The following is a 20,998-nucleotide window of genomic DNA, read 5'->3' as shown; positions in this document are numbered from 1 at the left end:
AATTAGGCTAATGCATGAGTAACCACGTCTGCATTTCTTCCAATTCTGGTCAAAATGACCCTCTATAAACAAAAGCTACTTAAAAGGCTGGATCGAGTCTTTTTATGTAACTTCAAGCCATAATAATGAGGTATGATGGACCATTCACTTAAAGAATTAACCCAAAGTTATTAACCCACTTCTTTGTAAAATGAGTCTCATTTTATTGGGTTATCTTCTTAGTCAAATAATTATAAGCTTTAAGTTAATAGTAGAGAAAATATCCTGGACAAATTCATAGTGAACAATGAATGGTGGTTACCTTTGACGAGCAGAATTCGTGGAAGGGTAAGTGTGAACAGTGACAAGAGACAGCATTTTTACACTATATATTTTCAGTTTGATTTGAATTTTTTTTCAATGATTATGTATTTTTTTCTAGAATTTTAATACCAAATGTGACTTTGGATGTTACCAAACTCCACTAACTCGAGGCTTAGGCTCATGTTGTTCCTTCTGTCTGGAATGAATATCAGCATCTTCCCCATCTTTCTGGGCCCAGCTGAAATGTCATCTGCTCCAGCCAGAAGATGTCTTTCTTCTTTGAACTTTCATAGCATTTGGTTCATATCATTTTAGTGGAACTTGTAATCATATTCATATATAATTTGCCTTCCTCAAGGGCCATTATTATCACAGGAGAACTCATACATTTCTTTTAATACAGAGAGATTCATATTGGATGGATGGATGGATGGATGGATGGATGGATGGATGGATGGATGGAAAACAGAAAAGAGAGAAGGGAAAGAGAAGGAAATTGCCAAAAGGATTTATGAGATGAAAGTGTTTAAATAATCTTTGATGAGTAGAAATATAAAGCCCTGTTCTCTTGAGGATGGCCTACGTAGAGATCTTCAAAGGAAAATTGTCCCACCCATCACAGCTTTGTTAAAGAGACCTATTTTTATTTCTGTGACTTCAGCCCCTTTCAGCCAGTGGGTATTTGACCCAAGATCAGCCAAACCCTAGGTTGGTGAGTGGCCTAGGAGAAGACCTGACGTTCCTCATTCTCATGAATGTGGGGTAGGAAATGCAGATAGAGACAGGAAGTTAGCAGTAGGAACTGACAGGGAAGGATGCAGAAAGGGTATAGAGGAGGAAGAGAGAGATTGAGATTTGACCATCAGGGAGAAGTAGGGATCAGGAGGAATTATGAGAAGGCTGAAGTTAAGAGAAATCAGAACCTACAGACAAGCAATAAAGAGCTAGTGAAAAAGATATAGAATACAGGTGCAGAAGCCAACTGGTGGCCAACTGAAAGAAAATGTGGAACAATCCCCCATAGAGAAGCAAAGAGTGTAGCCAGGCCATCTTATTGGTGGGTATCAGCGTGAAGACCAGAGTCTCTTGTGACTAGGGTGTCTCAAGCTGCTGGCTTCTGTACACTGTCTCTGAATAGGCCCAGTCTTTGATTCCCATACAATTCCTGCCTCCCTTGGTGGGCCTTGCGGAAAGCCTTCACTATTTGTGTGTGTCTGTCCCTCACAAACAAAGGAAGCCAATCATTAACAGAGTTTTGGTTACTGGACTGAGCTCTCAGATCAAGAATGTGTATTTGATTTTCCTAGACCTTATTATTATCAGTAACCATGATCAGGAAGTATAATAAGCCATCCACTGCTTAACCTTTGCCATGATTACATGTAAGCAGACTTTAAAAATATATACTTACTCTTAAGTCAGTGATTCCCAAACTCTTTCAAGTCATAGCACACATAGACAATGATAATATTTTAACAATATACTGATGCATGCGAAGGAGCCTGCTCAGGGCCTAGGATAATACTCCTGAAAGACCCTAGCCCCGGCCACCCTGAGGGCCAAAGGGATTATTATCTCTTGCAGGCCTATAGTCCATTCCTGTCATACCCATTGGGAAGCGCTGCTTTGGGCTACTCGTCTACTGCATAATGAGTTAATGCTTCTGTAGAGAGAAATGTATTCTGGAAGGATTTACATACAAAACTTCCTTACCCACTTCAGTGTTTCACCCATTTTAGATACACTTTGACTGAAATCATGTTTTCTCTCTGAGACTATATATAGGAGTGAAGTTCTGGTATAATGACATTTGTCTGTAAAACAGAGGTTCTCATCTCCACCCCTCACCGAATACCACCATTACAAAGGCGATTGTGTCCCTTTCTTGCAAGTTGGAATGTCTTATGCTGGGCATAATAAATAGGTTTGATTTTATCCTGCCAATCTCAACTGATTGATTGGTGTTGATTACCTGTAGGATGGAGTTGGGAAGCTTCTGAGGATGGAAGTAGGTGGATTGGAGGTTTGACAGTCCTTGTACCTTGGAGGGTACTCAGTCAGACTCTGATAGATGTTTTGTAATAACCCTTGGGCACAAGGGAACATTTTAGGTTCATTCCAGGCAATGTAAGCTTGGAATAATTCATCCTCTGAATTGCTTTGTTTTAGTTGAAAATTTATTGCTTAAATCTTATATTGTTCCCAGAAAAATAATGAGAAAAAGAATGATTTACACCAGATGTTTCTTTATAGATAGGGCTATGCCTTCTGTAGAAATCTGGAATGGCAGGCAATAATAACAATTATAGTAATAATATACACTATTGAGGGCTTATTATGTTCTGGACACTGTGTTAAGCATTGTACAGTATCATCTCAGTTAATCTTTATAGCAACTTTTGAAGAAAGTACTAGTACTGTTGTTATCCCCGTGTGATAGATGAGGAAACTAAGGCAGTAGCTAGAAAGTGGCAAAGCCAAGACTTCAACACGCAAGTCTCAGCTCCCACAGTCTACGCCCAGGATCAGATATTCTGTGTAACATGTGAACTTTCAGATAAAAGACTATTATGCTCACCCTGAGCCGCATTTATACTGCTTTGCAATGGTATGTTCCATAAAAGTGTGTCAGTCCTAATGGAGCCCAGTTTAATGGTCTCAGGATCATTCTTTTTTAAAAAATATATTTTTATTGATTTTAGAGAGAGGAGAAAACAGGTGGATAAAGAGATAAAAACATCAATGAGAGAAACATCAATCAGCTGCCTCCTACATGTCCCCTACTGGGGATCAAGCCTGCATACTAGGCAGGTGCCTGACCAGGAATCAAACTATGACCTCTTGGTTCATAGGTTGACACTCAACCACTGAGCCACCCTGGCCAGGCAGGATCATTCTTTATGATTAACAAGTTGCAACACTTAAGAAAAGAAACTTTATTTTTGAGAAATTGCTCCGTATGAAGATATTGAGAACAGATGTAAGTGGTTTACTAGACCTGGGAAAGCATGGGGTGATATGCTTGTTTTGTTGCCTTTTGCTTTGTGTATTCACTAGAGAAACAATAAGGCCCATTTGGAAACAGTCTGTAGCAGCTGGGAAGGCCTTTGTGTGGAGCTAGAACTCCACTACCATTGTTCATATTCACAGGTCTGTGGTAGCAGGGCCTCCTGGGGACCCTGGAGGTACACTAGGAGCCCAGGGCTCTGGGTTTGAGCCAAGTGGCTCTTTCCTCTGTGCTCATTTTTGTTCAGAAAGATTCCAGGGACAAACCAATTATGGCCTGAATTGGCTTTTCTCCCTAGGGAAAAAAATGAGTCATTAGGGAGCTAGATGTTGGTGGGGACTTGTCAGCAAGCAGATTATTCCCCTCTGTTCTCCATTTACTAGTATGTTTTTCCTCTCCTTCCTGTTTTTTCCTACTTTAAGTGTTGACCAAAATTAAATTATTCTTAGTAAACAAACAAATCAAGGTTCTTAGAGCTCTCTGATCAATAACAAGATTGTGGTTCTTTTTATGCAAATTCAAAGATTCTGATCCTGTCAGTAATTTGTGAATGAAGTATGTCTCAGTTTTTGAAAATAATTTTTTTTGTTAATCCTTACCCAAGGATATTTTTCCATTGATTTTTAGAGAGAGTGGAAGGGAAGGGGAGAGACAAAGAGAGAGAAACATAGATGTGAGAGAGACATATCCATCAGTTGCCTCACGCATGCGCCCTGAACAGGGCTGCGGATGGAGTTTGCAACTGAGGTACGTGCCCTTGACTGGAATTGAACCTGGGGCCCCTCAGTACGTGGGCTGACGCTCTATCCACTGAGCCAAATCAGCTAGGGCTGAAAATAAATTTTATAATAATTGGCCTTTTATTTCTAGATATTTGCACTACTTTATCTTTTGTAATCTTATTTCTATGCTGAGTGCCATGAGTCATCCTCATGAGTCATCAAACCTGGAGGTGGCCTTGGGGACCCCCAACACAACCAGACTCACGGGAAGGATGCCAGTGGGAAATGGCCACTCACCGCTGGCACTTTTATTAATCTCCACAGACATCCATTTATCTTAATTTCCCTCTCCAAGAATTAAACACTTGATTCGTTTAGGCGTGGCTTTCTTAACAACTGTAATTACTCTGAACTTTTCACATTTTGGAAAGGCGCATGGCATATGTATTATGTAACACTCAGCAGGTCTGGGAAGGACCCCATATTCAAATATATTCATATGGCTGCTTTCAATGTGTGGATTTCCTCACTTAGAGGGATAAATGGAGGCGATTAGAATTCTAATGTCAGTCCAGGTCAGAACTTGCCACAAGATGAGTTTATGCTAAACTTTGGAGGGGGGGTGGGGGGCGGGCAGAACTTAGAATTTTTAGATCATTTTGAATTTTAGCGTTTCATATAGGGAACATAGACCTATATTGCCATTTTCCTTTGGCTTAGCAGGACATGGAGAGTTAGAAAAGTTCACTGATTTGCCAAGAGTAGTACAGGTTATATCTGAACTAGATTTCAAACCTATGATTGAAAGTCTAGAGATCATATGCCAGCGAGCTCTTAATTATTATCCTATACAGTCTTTCCAGTTACTCATTTTAAAAATATATGTCCGAATGCCACTAATGGGGAGGTCGTGTGAGGGCAAGGCAGAATAGGAAAGATGAAAGTAATTATCTTCCTTTGGAATGGGCATTCGGATATTTACATGTCCTCATGAAACAAATTTCAAATACGTGACATTCTTGCCTCTGTAAGTCTAACTTCACAGCAAGCCCAACAGAGTTAGGCTCATCAACTCTGCCTCCCACGGCGTCCCTGTGGTATCTTTAGTTACATTTGCCCTCAAAGTTTGTGTGTGTGTGTATGCCTGTGTGTCACTCATTTGGCTTGTGACTTCCGAGGCAGCAAGACTGTGTCTTGATTTTTTTTTTCACCTCTCTCTGTCATTGTAGAGTGCTCAGTAATTCATTTGAGTAGATCTGTTAAAACAGAAATGAGTAGAAAGTTATTTTGTCTAGTTAAGGATTACCCCCAGATTTCCCTGGGTGGGGACGCCAACACTTGTTGGAAAAGGTTCTTAACAGAATTTACACACATTTGCCTTCAATCTGACAATAAAGTCATGGCTTGTGAGAGAGAGAGAGAGAGAGAGAGAGAGAGAGAGAGAGAGAGAGGCAGTAGGATTTCTTCCTCCAATAAAATAGCTTCCTTCAATGAAATAGAAAAAAAAAACATTTTACATAGATATTTCCTGCAAGAAGGATTTGGGGGACCAATCATCACTGCCAATCAAATACTGCTAATTTTTATTTTTGCAACTGCCTCTGACTTTTAAAAATAAACATGCCATCAATTAGAAAGATGTTAGTAACCTAGTTTTCTGTATCCTTACATCCTGAGAGCCCTGTCATTCTAATAAGTCTGTTCTGCCTCGACTTGCAAATCAGCTTAATTTATTCTAAATGAAATCTCTGATTTTTTATTATGCAGAAGACAAGCTTGGTAATTCTCTGAAAACATTCCTACTTATGTTAGATTAGCGGGAAGTTCTGATGCTCAAGGATGCTTACACAAACAGCTGTCATTCTTTGCAATGGCTTCATTATTTAGCGGCACAGTTAACAGCATTGCTTTTTGTTCAAATGTTCGTGTCTCTCTGTGCTTGTTCCAGCGACAGTGTTCCTGGAGTTTTGGAAAAGACGGCGAGCAGTAATTGCTTATGACTGGGATTTGATAGACTGGGAAGAGGAAGAGGTTTGTATCATTTACACCAGGATTTTTAAAAAGCGAATCACCAAGAAATACACAGTCCCCTTCAGTTATCACTTCCTGCACTGTGAGAGAAGCCGGGTTTACTCATGAAGCATTGCGGTATCTGTTTTTGCAGAAAACTCTTAAGTAGTCTAGAAACCACAAACAGAATTAAAAAAGAAAATTTTTTTGATTGCTTAGTGGAATCAAAGTCCATAGCTAAGTAAATCACCTTACTTTTAGGTAGAGGCATCCAAAGGATTGGTAATAAGATTCGTTTAGCTTTCTTCGATATTATCCATTGCTTCACTTCAGCAGAAGGAGGGCGATAGTTTTACAATCCTAGGCACATGCAAGCAAATGCCCCCTAAGAGAACTGTTCCTGGGCAATGTTTCCAGGAGCTCTCCAGGACCCTGGACAGAGCCCAGAGGCATGCACAAAGTCAGCATTACCGGAAGTGGGAAATGCTGAGCGGAAAACACTCCTCAAGCTGCCTCCTTGATGGGTGTGGCTAAATGCAGGGCCAGCTCTAGATAAGTCTGTCAAGGAGAGGTAACCTCCGACTGAACTTCCCCCCACCCCCTCCCAGCTCCACCACTCTCCCCTTTTAGGCCAGTACACTGTGCCCTCTCCCAACCTAGGTCTGGTCTTCACCCCCTTTCACCCCATTCCTGTCAGAAGTCTCTCACGCACCCTTGCTGGTCTTGGTCACTACGTAAGACCCTACTTCCCTTGTCAGCCCAATCTAGGCCTGAACTCTTCTTTCCTTCCTCTCATTGATTATCTCTTACCTTCCTGAATCCCATTTCTTGAGAGCCTTGTTGCGGCAGAAAATCAGATAAACTAATCACATGTGATGTGATGATGGGTATTAATGGGTGTTTTCCTGCTATGCATATATATTTTTATATGTTAAAAGGAATATTCTAGAAACACAAATGAGAATTTAGCCCTGTGGTTGGCTCAGTGGTGGAGATCATTTTGAAAAGTATTTTTGTTTGTTTTTCTTCAAATCACACCTGGTAACTTTTTCTCCTCATGCCCTTGAATAAATTTGGGCAGTTCTAGATCTGGAAATAATAGTGGGATTTCCAGCAATCCTTGTTTGTTGGGTAAGGACACTGTCATGTTTTTGTAAGTATTCCCCAGTAAACGATTTCTGAACTGTCCAGGTGACTGGAGTTTAGCGACAGCTTCCAGGCTGCATGGGGACTTACCTGCCCCCCCCCCCCCCCCCCCCCCGTGAAGCTGTTCTGCTGTTTCTTGTCACGTGTTCATGGGAACGACTTTCAAATGGGATTTTTATTTCCTGGGAATTTGAGTCACCACCAAGCAATCCTGTCATCTTTGGACTTTTTTCACTTCCAAAGAAAAGAGGTGTTTCTAAATTTTCCTCTTTCAGTGATACTGTATGGAATTATTTAAGTAAGTTGGACAAAACCAGTCTAAAAGTCACAGTTGGCACTTTTGGTGGGCCTGAGGCATAGTAGGTACCCTCAGGGTAAACATCTCTTGTAAGTCTGGAGCCCTCTGTCTTCCCAACCCTGTTAAAAAGCTTGAACCAGCCCCAGCTGGTTTTGCTCAGTGGCTAGAGTGTTGGCCTGCTGACTGAAGAGTCCCAGGTTCGATTTCAGTCGGGGCACGTACCCGAGTTGTGGGCTCGATTCCCAGTAGGGGGCCTGTAGGAGAGGGCTGATCAGTGATTCTCTCTCATCATTGATGTTTCTCTCTCTTCCTCTCCCTTCCTCTCTGAAATCAATAAAGATATACTAAAACAAAACAAAACACATCTAAATGCACAGCATTTAAAAAAAAAAAAAAGGGATTGAACCATTCTTTGCTCTTGCCAGATGGCTCAGTAGGTTGGAGCATTATCCATACTCCTGTTTGATCCCCAGTCAGGGCACTTATGGAAAGCAAGCAATCAATGTTTCTGTTAGGGTTTAGCCAGTGACTCGGGCTGTGATAGAATTCACAACTAAAAGAAGAGATGCAGAGAGGAAGTTTGTTTTACTTTCCATAAAGGGAAAGGGTCAGGTATCACTAGTCAGCATGGGGCAATAAACAAAGGGCAGCTTCCCCTTTTAAGTCTTGGCTGTTGCTATGCGACAAGGAAGGGAGGAGGATATTGGGCTGAGGTTGAGCAGGTACTAGGGGGGTGGGGGGTGTTGTCTTGAAAAATTATAGTTTGTTTTTCAGGAGACAGCCTGGCAGATGCCCTACAGAAGTGTCTTATCAGTATTTTTCTCAAACCTATAAAACATGCTTAGAGTAAAAGTTATGAAGGGTTCAAAAGAGGCTTATTTGAAGGGGAGGGGAGAAGGGAACTTTCTACTAACTAGAAACTCCTTGGTGTGAATTATCCCTGAACTGTAAAAACAGTAGGGAGGATGGGAAATGCAAGAATGTAGCCTTGAGCGTAGCTTGCCTTGCGTTGCAGTTTTAACGAGGAGCTGTTTGACTCAGAGGAGCTAACAATCCAGGGTTTTAATTACCAGGTGCTTCTCATAAATTGTGGAAAGCCACAGCAAATAAAAAGAAAGGCCCTTTGCTGTCCTTACTGGTTCTCTCTCACAGGAATGTCTCCCTCTCCCTCTCCCTCTCCCTCTCCCTCTCCCTCTCCCTCTCCCTCTCCCTCTCCTTCTCCCTCTCTCTCCCCCCATCCCTCCCTCCCTCTCTCTTCCTCCCTCCCTCTCTCTCTCCCTCCCCTTTCCTCTCTCTAAAATTAATAATATATAATCCTTTTTTCAGTGAGGATTAAAAAAAAAAAAAAAAAAAAGCTTGAACCATTCTTTCACTCAGCATACATTTTGCAGGACCTGCCTCAGGAGCCATGTGAAGTTCCAGTTCTCAGTTTGAGATTCACTGTAGAAATGTCTCTTCTAGCCTGTGCTGCTCAGCTTGCTGTGCAGAAATGCCCAGACTTGCTGCATGCCTCCTTGAGGGGTCAACCAGGGTATTAGTGTGCCAAGGCTGCTATTAAAAAGTACCACATGGGTGGCTTACCAGGTAAACAAGAGAAACGTATTGTCTCAGAACTCTGGAGGCTGGAAGTCTGAGATCAAGGTATCGGCAGGGTTGGTTTCTTCTGCGGCTCTGTGGGAAGAATCTGTTCCAGGCCCTTCCCTTGGCTTATAGATGCCCATCTACTCCCTGAGCCTTCTCACTGTCTTCTCTTTGTGTCTCTGTCTAAATTTTCCTTTACGAGAACACTAGTCATATTGGGTTAGGTCACAGTGATGGCGAACCTTTGGAGCTCGGCGTGTCAGCATTTTGAAAAACCCTAACTTAACTCTGGTGCCGTGTCACATATAGAAATTTTTTGATATTTGCAACCATAGTAAAACAAAGACTTATATTTTTGATATTTATTTTATATATTTAAATGCCATTTAACAAAGAAAAATCAACCAAAAAAAATGAGTTTGCGTGTCACCTCTGACATGTGTGTCATAGGTTCACCATCACTGGGTTAGGAGCTACCCTACTGGCCGCATTTTATCTTAATTACCTCTGCAAAGACCTTGTTTCCAAATGCAGTCACATGCGGAGGTCCTGTGGGTTAGCACCTCAATATATAAAGTCATGTGGGGGACAAGTTCAGCTGATAAGACCCAGGGAGACAGGCCTGGCTCCGTGACTGGCCTCAGTTGCTTGATGATTAACTCAACAGCCTGATAAATTAGAAGTTTCCCAAAGAAGCAGATTATTCTAGGTCTGTTCTACTTACACCCTTAAGTATAACTGCCTAAAATAAAGGAAAGGAGGCAGGAGCTGTTTCTGTGTCCCCCTTGCCTCCCTATTACCTGCCCTTGAGTGAAGTCCAGCGTTGGGCACAGCCAGGCTGCCGTTCCTGCTACAGGCTGTGCTCATACTTCACAGTCTCCCATCAGCTGCTGCTTCGCTTTCTGCGGGTACCTTCATCCGAGTCTTGAGCATCTCTACCTAGATTGGCTCAATCTCTATTTCACCAGGGTTTCCGCTCGCTTTCTCTCCTCTTGTTAGACACTCAAATACAACATGTACTTAATTAACTGGAACGACTTCAACATACCCTCTTGCTGATTACCTTTTCCTAATCCCATAATTGCTTTTCACATTAGATGGGGCCCCAACTAATTGAAATAAAATCTCAGCTTGATTTAGAAGTGGAGGAGCGTTGATGTTAGCTGGATTTGAAAGGTATTTACTTTGTTTTCAATACCAATTAAGAAGACATTTAAAATCTGTGGTTAACATGAATGACTCCTTTAGGGGCTTATTTAAAAAAAAATAGAGAAACCATGGTTTTCAATGCCTACATTCGAAAAAAAAACAAACCAAGATTGGAGAATACTAAGAGTTGGATCGCCATTATAACTCATACAATGAGTCCTAGCTAGTTTTGCTCAGTGGATAGAGCTTCGACCTGTGGATTGAAGGGTCCCACATTTGATTCCTGTCAAGGGCATGTACCTTGTTGCAGGTTCAATCCCGTCCCAGGACACATGAGGGAGGCAACCAATCGATGTGTCTCTTTCACATCAAGGTTTCTCTCTGTCTCTTCCCCTACAGTTCACTCTCTTTGTTAAAAAAAATAAATACATAAATATATATATATATATCAATGAAAAATATCAAGTGAAGATTAACCGAAAAAAAGCACACCCATTTAGAGCTCAAAAAAGATGAACAAGCAAAAGAAATAGAAGCAGCAGCCATTAAGATGAAATTTGAGAAAAATGTATCATAGAACCATGAGAAGAGATTGATGAAAAATGGTTGGTTATATCAAATGCTAAGAGGTCAAGAAATAGAAAAAAATTAAAATTAAAAAATATATAATGAATTCTGAACATTTTGCTGTTCAGAAGCTTTCTTTGTCCTTGTGTCCGTTTCATTTCCTGGTCATGAAAGTAAAAGCTACTACGTTGTTTCAAACCACTTGAGACAGGACAGGTGGTCCCTTTTCTCATCTCAGTGTTCTTCAAGCATAGTTTAATAAGGTAATAGCCATTTAACTATTAGTCTAAATCACATTGCCTTGATGATAATAAAGAAAGATCATCATTCTTTAGATTTTCTTCAAGTGGCCAATTTCTAAACATTAATACCTGGGTCTCAAGTCCAACTCATTGATTGACCTCTGAATGTGGCAGCTGTTGACTCAGTTTCCCCGGGAGGTAAAATGATTATTTTTTCTTATCATGTGTGCACCTCTTCAGAGCATAAAATGTGCCTGTTTGTTTTTTAGGAAGAAATACGGCCCCAGTTTGAAGCCAAGTATTCCAAGAAGGAGCGGATGAATCCCATTTCGGGAAAGCCAGAGCCATACCAAGCGTTTACAGATAAATGCAGCCGACTGATCGTGTCTGCATCAGGAATATTTTTTATGGTTTGGAACATTTTTACAGAACTCTTTTATTTGCTTCATACAGCACAAACTTGTAACATGGTAGCAACACTAATTATGTCTTGCATTTGCATAGTTTTACAAAACATCCTTATTATGTTCTGTGATGTAATCCTCACAACTCCATGAGGTGATACAAGGATATTGTCCCCATATCACAAGTAGAGCAATGAGACTCAGGAAGGTTGAGGGGCTTGTCCAGTTAGCCACTAAATAGCCAGTAAACTGCCAAAAGCTCAGATCCTCTACTTTAATCCAATATTCTTTTGACTTGCCTCTCTATGCCATGCTGAAAGGAACTAAGAATATGAGCCAGGACCCACAGCAGTGTTTTTCAAACTTTTTTTCTTTTACCATGCCCATGTAAGAAATATATTCTCTTTTATGACCCAATATGTTTTTTGCAAATCCTATATAATAAAAGGCTAATATGCAAATCGACTGAACAGTGCAATGACCTGACCTATCGCTATGGCGCACACTGACCACCAGAGGGTAGATGCTCAATGCAGAAGCTGCCCCCTGATGGTCAGTGTGCTCGCACAGGGGGTCGCCACTCAGCCAGAAGCTGGGCTCATGGCTGGCCAGTGCAGCAGTGGTGGTGGGAGCCTCTCCCACCTCTGTGGCAGCGCTAAGGATGTCCAGCTGCGGGGAGTGGGCCTAAGCCATCAGTCAGGCATCCCCCGAGGGCTCCCAGACTGTGAGAGGGCACAAACCCAGCTGAGGGGTCCCCTTGAGTGCACGAATTTCGTGCATCCGGCCTCTAGTAGGTATATAAAACTAAACAGAGTAACTAAAAAATGCTCACTTTTATAACATGTAATAGACTAATTTTCTGTTTTATTATAGTCTTTTTTAATGTTTAATAGAGTCTGATTTTTTCTGTTTTATTATAATCTTTTTTTAATAATCCCCTAAAATTGATTTCCATACTCACTGATGATTATATAGTTTGAAAAATACTAACTTGAAGCCGGGTTGTTAGCTTTTCCTAAAAAGAGGTCTTTTTGTGATGAACTTTGACCCTGTTAATTACTAAACAAAACACATGCAGATTTTTCAGAAATGTCATTTTAGAACCATAAGGGGTAGTTAGGGTTCTCCTTCCCTCTTTTCAAATGCAAGTGTGTAAACATATATCCTAGGTCAGTGGAGTGGTAATGACAAAACTACAGCAGATCCAGACCGACCCCCCCCCCCCCCACACTAGCTATAAGGAAAGTGGGGAAATGAAAGGGTAGGCAGGGTGCCCAAAGGTCCCTCATCTCAGATCGAGATTCAGAACCATGCCCTTGGCAGAGACTGCTTTGTAAGCACCTGTGTTGCGCCATGGCTTCTATACTGGTAACTACTGGTTTTTGTTTCTCGCAACAAGATTTGTAGATGTAGATTAAGCTTTCCTTATTCTCCAGATGAGGAGGCTGGAACATAGGAGACTGAGCCATGGAGAGGACAAGCTACCTGTCCAGGGTCATACTGCTTAGGTAGTAGCTGAGCCAAGACTCAGACCTGGCCTCTCAGTCCCGCATGCTGTCCCTTCCATTGTATTGCCACCCTGGTCTGAAATTCAGTGTACGTTTCACCTAGCTCCCTATCAACAGCTCTAAGATTAAGACATGGACAGTTTTTCATTTTCTTGTTGATTATTACTACTATATGATAATAATTTGGCCAGTTCCAGCAAGGGTTCAGGCTTAAACTTTTTGAGCATGTCATTCGTAGTACGCCAAAAATAGAGTTTGTGGAGAACACAGGAATGCATCTATGAAGAATGAAAGTCAGCAAAGGCCTTCCGAAGGCCCAGCTTTAAGATCCAGTTTTTTATCACTATGTCGGCAAGGGTCTCTTCTCTGACGTATTAAATGGGCGACCTAATGAAAGTCACAAAACTTTTTGGAGATTCCCACTATTTTATGGAGATACCATGACATCTTCAGAGAAAGATGCCTCAGATCAGTCTGTGTTTATGTCCAATTAATAAGAGATTATGCACCTATCACATAGTTGACTTATTCAGCAACAAATAGTGGAACACCTGTAATTATGCGAAGGGGCTGCAGAAACCACGGAAGCCTACAGATACCGTCCCTGCCCTGATGGAGAGACTGACGGTGATCAAACTGACAAATAGTTGGAAATGTTAAGTAGGACACCGAAAGAAGGGTATAGGTGCTGTATAACAAACAAAATATTCTGGGGAGTCATGAAAAAAGCTTTAATTATGAAGTGGTTTGGAGCTGAGCTGTGAAGGGTGAGTAGCAGTAACGAAGCTGTGAGTGTGTGTTTGGCAGGGGAATGGGTGTGTCAGCATTTTAGGCAAAGGAAACGGTCTAGAAGATTAATGGTGCTAAGCCCATTGGAAACAATGACAGAAGGTCTGGAGGCCCCAAGTGGGGGAAAGTGGCACTCAGTGGGCATGGAGAGGGTCTTGCAGGTCATCATCACGGCTTCGCTTTTATCCTACCCAGAAGGAAACCAGTAAATAGTTCTAAACAGAAGAGTGGCATCGTAAGATTCCCGTAATAAATACTTGTTCATCTGCTCAGTCTAATATGCTGCTTAGTAAAATGTTACCCCACAGCTTACAGAGCTTACCAACTTTCAAACACTGGCTTTTCCACTTGACTAAGAAAATACAAACAGACGAGAGAAAGTATTAGCCACAGTGAGAAGCATGCATTTTGTTGTGCTTTGTTGAGTCAGGACCGCAGTTGCTTTATTTTCTTTGGTCATCAGAGACTTTGCCACATCTCAGGACCCCTCCTCCTGCAACGTGTTCACTGGGTCTCTTCTGTCTTCCTGCCAGATCTGCGTGGTGATCGCCGCTGTGTTTGGGATCGTCATTTACAGGGTGGTGACCGTCAGCACTTTTGCTGCCTTCAAGTGGGCGTTAATCAGGAATAACTCTCAGGTTGCAACCACAGGGACTGCTGTGTGCATCAACTTCTGTATCATCATGCTGCTGAATGTGGTAAGTGACTGGAAGGTGACCAGCCCAGCGCATCATACACGTGCCCTGCAGGTGGCAGTTTTCTTCTGTTGCTAAAGGAACCTGGCCTCAGAGAGTCATGTAGCCAAGTGCCCGGCATGAGATACACGCAGGTCTGGGGATTGAGTCAGACATTTTCTAGTGTCATATTTATGGGCAAGGGACTCTCCCTCTCTGAACCTTAGTTTGTTTTTGTTTTGTTTTTTTATTTACCCAGTAAGACAACACTAAATATTTCTTGGGGAAATTTAGAAAAAGAATTTATTCTAAAGGCCAAGTTCAGAAGCTGTAACATAGCTTTAACAGTATTGGTTCCCCTTTTCTTTTGATTCTGAGTGACATGCAGGTTTCCAGTACCCAGAACATTCCTTGAGATGTTGCTTGTGTTGATTTCAGGCTGTTTTCAAATGTATGTTTCATCCTGGATGTCTCCCTTGAACCCCACACATGCATGTTGAACTACCTACTCGACCATCCTCACCTAACATTTAAACCCAGACTCCCCATCTTCCCTCCAGCATCAACCAGCTCCTCCTACAGCCTCCCCCATTGTAGTTGCTCAGGCTGAAAACCTCGGCGTTACCCTTGACTCTGCTGTCACTCTCACTGGCAAAATGTTTCCAGAATTGGATTACTTTTCACACATCTCCACTTTCCACCTGGGTTATGGCAGTGACCTCCTAACTGGTCTCCTGGCTTCCATGTTTGTCCTCAATCTATGCTCATCACAATAGAAAGAGCCAGCTTCTTCATTTTTTTAAGTATATTTTTATTGATTTTAGAGAGGAAGGGAGAGAGAGAGACATCAATAATGAGAGAGAATCATAGATCAGCTGCCTCCTGCATGTGCCCCACTGGGGATTGAGCCCACAACCTGGGCATGTGCCCTGACCGGGAATTGAACCATGACCTTCAGGTTCATAGATCGATGCTCAACTACTGAGCCACGCCAGCTGGGGCAGAGCCAGTTTCTTACTTATACAGATGTCAGCTCATGTTACTCCTCTGTTCACAATGCCCAGTGGCTTTCCTCTCTCTCAGAACAGAAGTTTACATCTTCACATGGCCTCTGGGCTCTCCCCCATCTTGCCCCAGTGACAGCTCTGACCTTGTCCCCTCCCTGCTCACCGGATTCTCCTGCTCCTCCCTGGCCTTCCCTTGGCTCCTTGGATGGGCCAGGCATGTTCTCAACCTAGGACTTTTTACTTGCTCTTCTTTCTGCCTGGAATAGTCTTCCCTTCCCAGTCTGCATAGCAACTGGTCCCTCACCTCTTCGGGTCTTTGTTCAAATGTTACTTTCTAATGGCTTCCCTTGTCATTCACTTTAAAATTGCAACCCACTCCTGCCATCTGACACCTTCCTATCTCCTTGCCTGCTTTATTTTTCTCTCTGGCATTTATCACCATCCCATAGGCCAGTGGTTCTCAACCTTCTGGCCCTTTAAATACAGTTCCTCATGTTGTGACCCAACCATCAAATTATTTTCGTTGCTACTTCATAACTGTAATTTTGCTACTGTTATGAATCGTAACGTAAATATCTGATATGCAGGATGGTCTTAGGCGACCCCTGTGAAAGGGTCACTCGACCGCCAAAGGGGTCGCGACCCACAGGTTGAGAACCACTGCCATATGCTATTTTTTTTTTTTTAAACATTTATTTTTGTTCATTATCTTTCTTCTCCATTGGAATGCAGGTCCATGAGGGCAGAAACTTTTGTCTGTTTTTATTACTGTTATTTCCCAATGTCTAGAGCAGGGTCTGGCACATAGTAGGCACTCATTACATTGTTATTTCTTGTAGGACAAAAGAGATGGAATGGCTGACATTAATGGCTGACTTGAGGTCAACCTATACATAAAAATGCTGACAGAGATTCGTAGCAGGGAATAAATAAGATAATGCATGTGGAGTGCCAAGCACAGTGTTAAGCCTAGAGATGTCCAATTAATTATAGCTCCCCTCATCCCCATTTATATTGCATCTTAAATCAGGGCCGTGATACTGACATGCTCTCCTTATTTGAAAGGGGCTTTCTAAAGGCCAAGTAATTTAATATTATTACCAACACAGTTTTATCTATCCAAACTGTCATTTCTAGCTCTTTAAACAATCCTAAATTCCACAACCAATAAACTCTGAGTCATTCCTAAGAGCATTTAACCTACCCAGTAATGAAGTTTATTTATGATTCTTAGGTGAACTAGTAATCACTGAGCTAATGAAATATAGGAAGTTTATTATGATTCTTATTAAAATGCACAGGAATTTATTATTTTAGAAAAAATGTTTCAAAATCCAGAAGTTACGAAGAAGAAAAATGAGCAATCTGGTAATTAGTGGCAGCTAACTTGCTCTGTTATCACAGAATTATTCACTCCAGAGGGAGAAGATTGCTGAAATAGTAAAATGGGACCTTGTGGCTTTCTTTCTTGCCCTAAAGACACAATTGTTCACATTAATTTCATGTTTGAGCAATGGATGGATAATGAAATTATTTTCACTCATGACTTGATTACGTGTCGCCTTGATAATTACAGATTTTAGAACACCTACAGTTCATTTGTTAAATGTATGAATTTTATTTTACAGCTCTATGAAAAAGTTGCGCTTTTTCTGACCAATTTAGGTAAGTGAAACCCTTTTTCTTTCATGATACAGTATTGTGGTCTAAAAAGTACCTTTTCAAAGATTCATTTTTGAAATGCTGCTGAAAATAAATACAGCATTCCCTTTATTTTGAGTTACACACAGCAATTTTATTGCCCTCAGCAGGACATTTTAAATATGCCTAATCATCAGGGGGTCTTTTCTATCTAAAGATTTAAAACCTGTCACAAACTTGATCTATCATGAGCTAATGTAAAGTAGGTTTTCTTTTAATACACAAAATACATACTGTCCCCAAAGTACATACATAGAAAGTGCCCAGAATCTGTTAGAAAAGTGGCCGTTTGCTACTGCCTATAATTTTTATTTATTTACTAGTAACAATGTACCACGTTTCCATGGGATATAAAATCACAGCAGAGAAGTTGCTTTCAAGACTGGAGGCCTTCTACTGGGAATGTGGGCAGGCTAACCATCACTGACACATAAAAATAACATTCACCCGGACGAGTCATCCCTAAGAGCATTCCTCTGACTCCAGGAAGCCCTAGAACAATCCGGTAGCCAGCTGTGCACTGTGTACTTTCCACAGATAGAGAAAGCATCCCAATTTTATAATTGAGCTATTAGTTATTTTACTGTATGTAATTTGAGGAAATTACACTCCCACATGTAATCTATTTTAGTGCCTTTCCATATGATGCTTGTCCAAGGTGGGAGAGGGGGGCAGAATCACAAAGGTGTTTTTACTTATAATAATTATTATAATACAAGATGTCATTTTTTAGGGGAGGCCAGGGGATTGTCAAGGGCGGGGGGAAAAAGGAGACATATGTAATACTCTTTGTAATACTTTAAGCAATAAATAATTAAAAAAATTAAATTAAATTAAATTAAATCTTTATTGTTCAGATTAAAAAAAAAAGATGTCATTTTTTGAGGCCTGCTATGTACCAGATACAGAGGTACGCACTTGGCTTGTTTCCCTTAATGTCATTGAAATTTTCCAGCATCCCTTACCAAAAAGATAGAAAGAGGCTTATGTCCACAGAAAGAGGTAACTGTGCCTTAGTAGGCACCTCTGTACCCAGAGGCACCTTGATCCAGGCTAGCAAAGATGCCAGGGGAGATACAGCCCAGTGCAGCTGTGGTGGGGACACCTGGGAACCTGCCCAGCTGGCTGACAACCTGGGAGACCTTCCTTGTAACCAAGAGTTCAGTAGCAGGAGGGAAATAAAGCTAAAACCCTTCGTTCTTTTCTTCCCTCCACAGCAGTGCAGCCTTGCTTCCGAAGCTGACATATCAACCATTTTCAATCAGATCTTCTTTCTCTCTCCCCTCCTTTCTCCGATATGCTCCTAGGAAGCAGTTTGAGCTATAATTTTGTGGAAAGGGAATGCATGGGTTGAAATGGTAATTGAGCAATTAGAAGCTCGGGGAGCCCTGACCGGTTTGGCTCAATGGATAGAGCGTCAGCCTGCGGACTGAAGGGTCCCAGGTTCGATTCCGGTCAAGGGCATGTACCTTGGTTGCAGGCACATCCCCAATAGGGGGTGTGCAGGAGGCAGCTGATCAGTGTTTCTCTCTCATCGATGTTTCTAACACTCTATCCCTTTCCCCTCTTCTCTGTAAAAAATCAATAAAATATATTTTAAAAAAAGAAGCTTGGGGAATGTGGAAACAGAGAAAGCACGGTTGCATTACACACATTTTCTTTGGCCTTGCTGGGTGTGAGGACGCAGCTCCTGGGAAAGGATCTGTGCATTTGACATGAGCTGCCACGTTGGAGGTTTGGTCCGCACTTACAATGTTCAAAGAGTGTTTGCTTTGTGGAAGTCAGGATATAAGGAGGTAAGGATTGGCACCTGAGTGAGGTCGGGAAATTATAAGACATAGATCAGTGGTTCTCAACCTGTGGGTCGCAACCCCTTTGGGGGTCGAACGACCCTTTCACAGGGGTCGCCTAAGACCATCGGAAAACACATATATAATTACATATTGTTTTTGTGATTAATCACTATGCTTTAATTATGTTCATTTTGTAACAATGAAAATACATCCTGCATATCAGATATTTACATTACAATTCATAACAGTAGCAAAATTACAGTTATGAAGTAGCAACGAAAATAAATTTATGGTTGGGGGTCACTACAACATGGGGAACTGTATTAACACAGTTCGTACCGCTCAGGAGTTTTCTCGTGTTTCGCGCGCCATCTGTTAAGGACCGCTCACGAGTGTTCCCGTTTTTCACGCCCATGGAAAAAGGAGTGAATCTAGATACTTATGTAAATTTTGTTTGATCCCTCTTCATAGAGGAAAATGTTTTATGCAGTACCATAGGTTAAAAAAGTACTAGGAACTTTAATTGTTTAATTGTTTGATTGTTTTTGTAAATAAAAATGTTATAATTATTGAAAAACAACACCTAAAGGTGCATTATGATGATTTAAATAACGTGCAGTTGGCCCAGAAACGTGTGGTCCCTGGCATATGTCTTAGAGATTTCTATGCGGTACGCAATGTGTTAAAGGGTCGCGCCATTAGGAAGGTTGAGAACCACTGACATAGATGATGATATACGGTAAAAGTTGTAAAGATGAGGTCGTCTTGGTAGTTGTCCGTGAGAGTGAAACACGAGGGCTGAGGATGACAGGTAGTCAGATGCTCTCAGCACGCTGAGATGGGGATCTGACGCCCTCTCCCCATGAGCGTCTGGTATTTCTTCAGCAATAAAAGTCAAGGCCAAGGAGTTATTAGGAACTGGGAGGGGACCTGGCGCCACTCAGGCCTTACCCACAGGCAGAGACTAAGAGCCAAAGGAAAGTCTCCTGCAGGGAGCCAAGCCTGGGAATGAGGCTCCTTCAGCCCCGCTGTCTCTACTCTAGGCTTTCGGGTCCCTGTGTCCATGGGACAAACTGGATATTCTACCCCTCAGCCAATTCAGTAGCCACTTCCCACCAAACCCTTGTTGGGGCTGGTCTGCAAGCTTGAGGATCCCATGGATGGGCCACTTAAGCCCGATCTATAGGCAAACTGGGCCTCCTTAGCCCGCCTCTGCTCCCACCCTGTGTGTATGGGGAAAAGGACAGGGGAGTGGAGCAGGCATCCGAGGCAGCCTTCAAACTCAGCTCCCTTTTTATTCACAGAACAGCCTCGCACGGAGTCGGAGTGGGAGAACAGCTTCACCCTGAAAATGTTTCTTTTTCAGTTTGTCAATCTGAACAGCTCCACGTTTTACATCGCGTTCTTCCTCGGAAGGTAGGAACCAGATCTCCCCACACTCCTGGGCCGGGGACAGAAAGCTCAGGGGTCACTGGCCGGGGCAACAGAGGAGCTCCTCCTTTCGTGTGATCCATACAAAGTGTAAACAGAGATTAGTTTCCTCCTTTCCATTCCCATCTCGGGAGATGGTTTTCACTCATGAGTACCTGGCATCTTTTCTAGCCAAGGGTAAGTGGAGGAAAGTGATTTGCACATGGGAAGGATGGAGGTCAAACTTGTAGACTCCATCTGCACCTGAGTCAGGGCCCAGACCTCACACCTATAGGAGCAGGGGCATGAGGGGAAGGGGAGCGTGTCCTAGATCCCTGACGCCACAGAAGAGGGATCGACGTCCAGACAGGAGGGGGCTGACACAGGATGCCAGCGCAGCCTGGGTAACTTCTCAATCCAGCAGTTACGAAGACTGGAGAGGATCTGCGTTCATTCATGTCCCAAGAATTCACCACACCAGGAAGTGTTTCTGAACCGATGGGACGGGGATTGGGTTTTGGTCAGATGAATGCAGCAGCCTCGCCACAGTATTAGGTGCTTCAGAATGGAATCCTAGTCAAATCATTTGATTGAAAAAACAAACAAACCAGCATTAGTGTTATTCCAAAAGATCAGAATGTGTTTCAGTCCACCTTGCTGCTTACACAGGCCTTGCCCACAGGCAGA

At 42.2% G+C, this 20,998-nt stretch overlaps 1 protein-coding gene across 3 annotated transcripts in view; it reads left to right on the top strand.

Moving 5' to 3' along the window:
- ANO4 (anoctamin 4) overlaps positions 1-20,998 on the top strand; it is a 301,902-nt gene that overhangs the window by 257,853 nt on the left and 23,051 nt on the right. For all 3 annotated transcript variants that reach the window (XM_059681867.1, XM_059681866.1, XM_059681868.1), the window contains 5 exons: positions 5,981-6,063; positions 11,295-11,435; positions 14,260-14,424; positions 17,036-17,072; positions 20,206-20,317. In XM_059681867.1, coding sequence (XP_059537850.1) covers positions 5,981-6,063; positions 11,295-11,435; positions 14,260-14,424; positions 17,036-17,072; positions 20,206-20,317 — 538 coding nt within the window. The remainder of the gene's footprint in view (positions 1-5,980; positions 6,064-11,294; positions 11,436-14,259; positions 14,425-17,035; positions 17,073-20,205; positions 20,318-20,998) is intronic.

This window comes from Myotis daubentonii, chromosome 2, assembly GCF_963259705.1.
Source record: "Myotis daubentonii chromosome 2, mMyoDau2.1, whole genome shotgun sequence".
Lineage (NCBI taxonomy): Eukaryota > Metazoa > Chordata > Mammalia > Chiroptera > Vespertilionidae > Myotis > Myotis daubentonii.
Note: the sequence above shows the minus strand (reverse complement) of the source record. Positions and strands in the feature narration are given on the sequence as shown.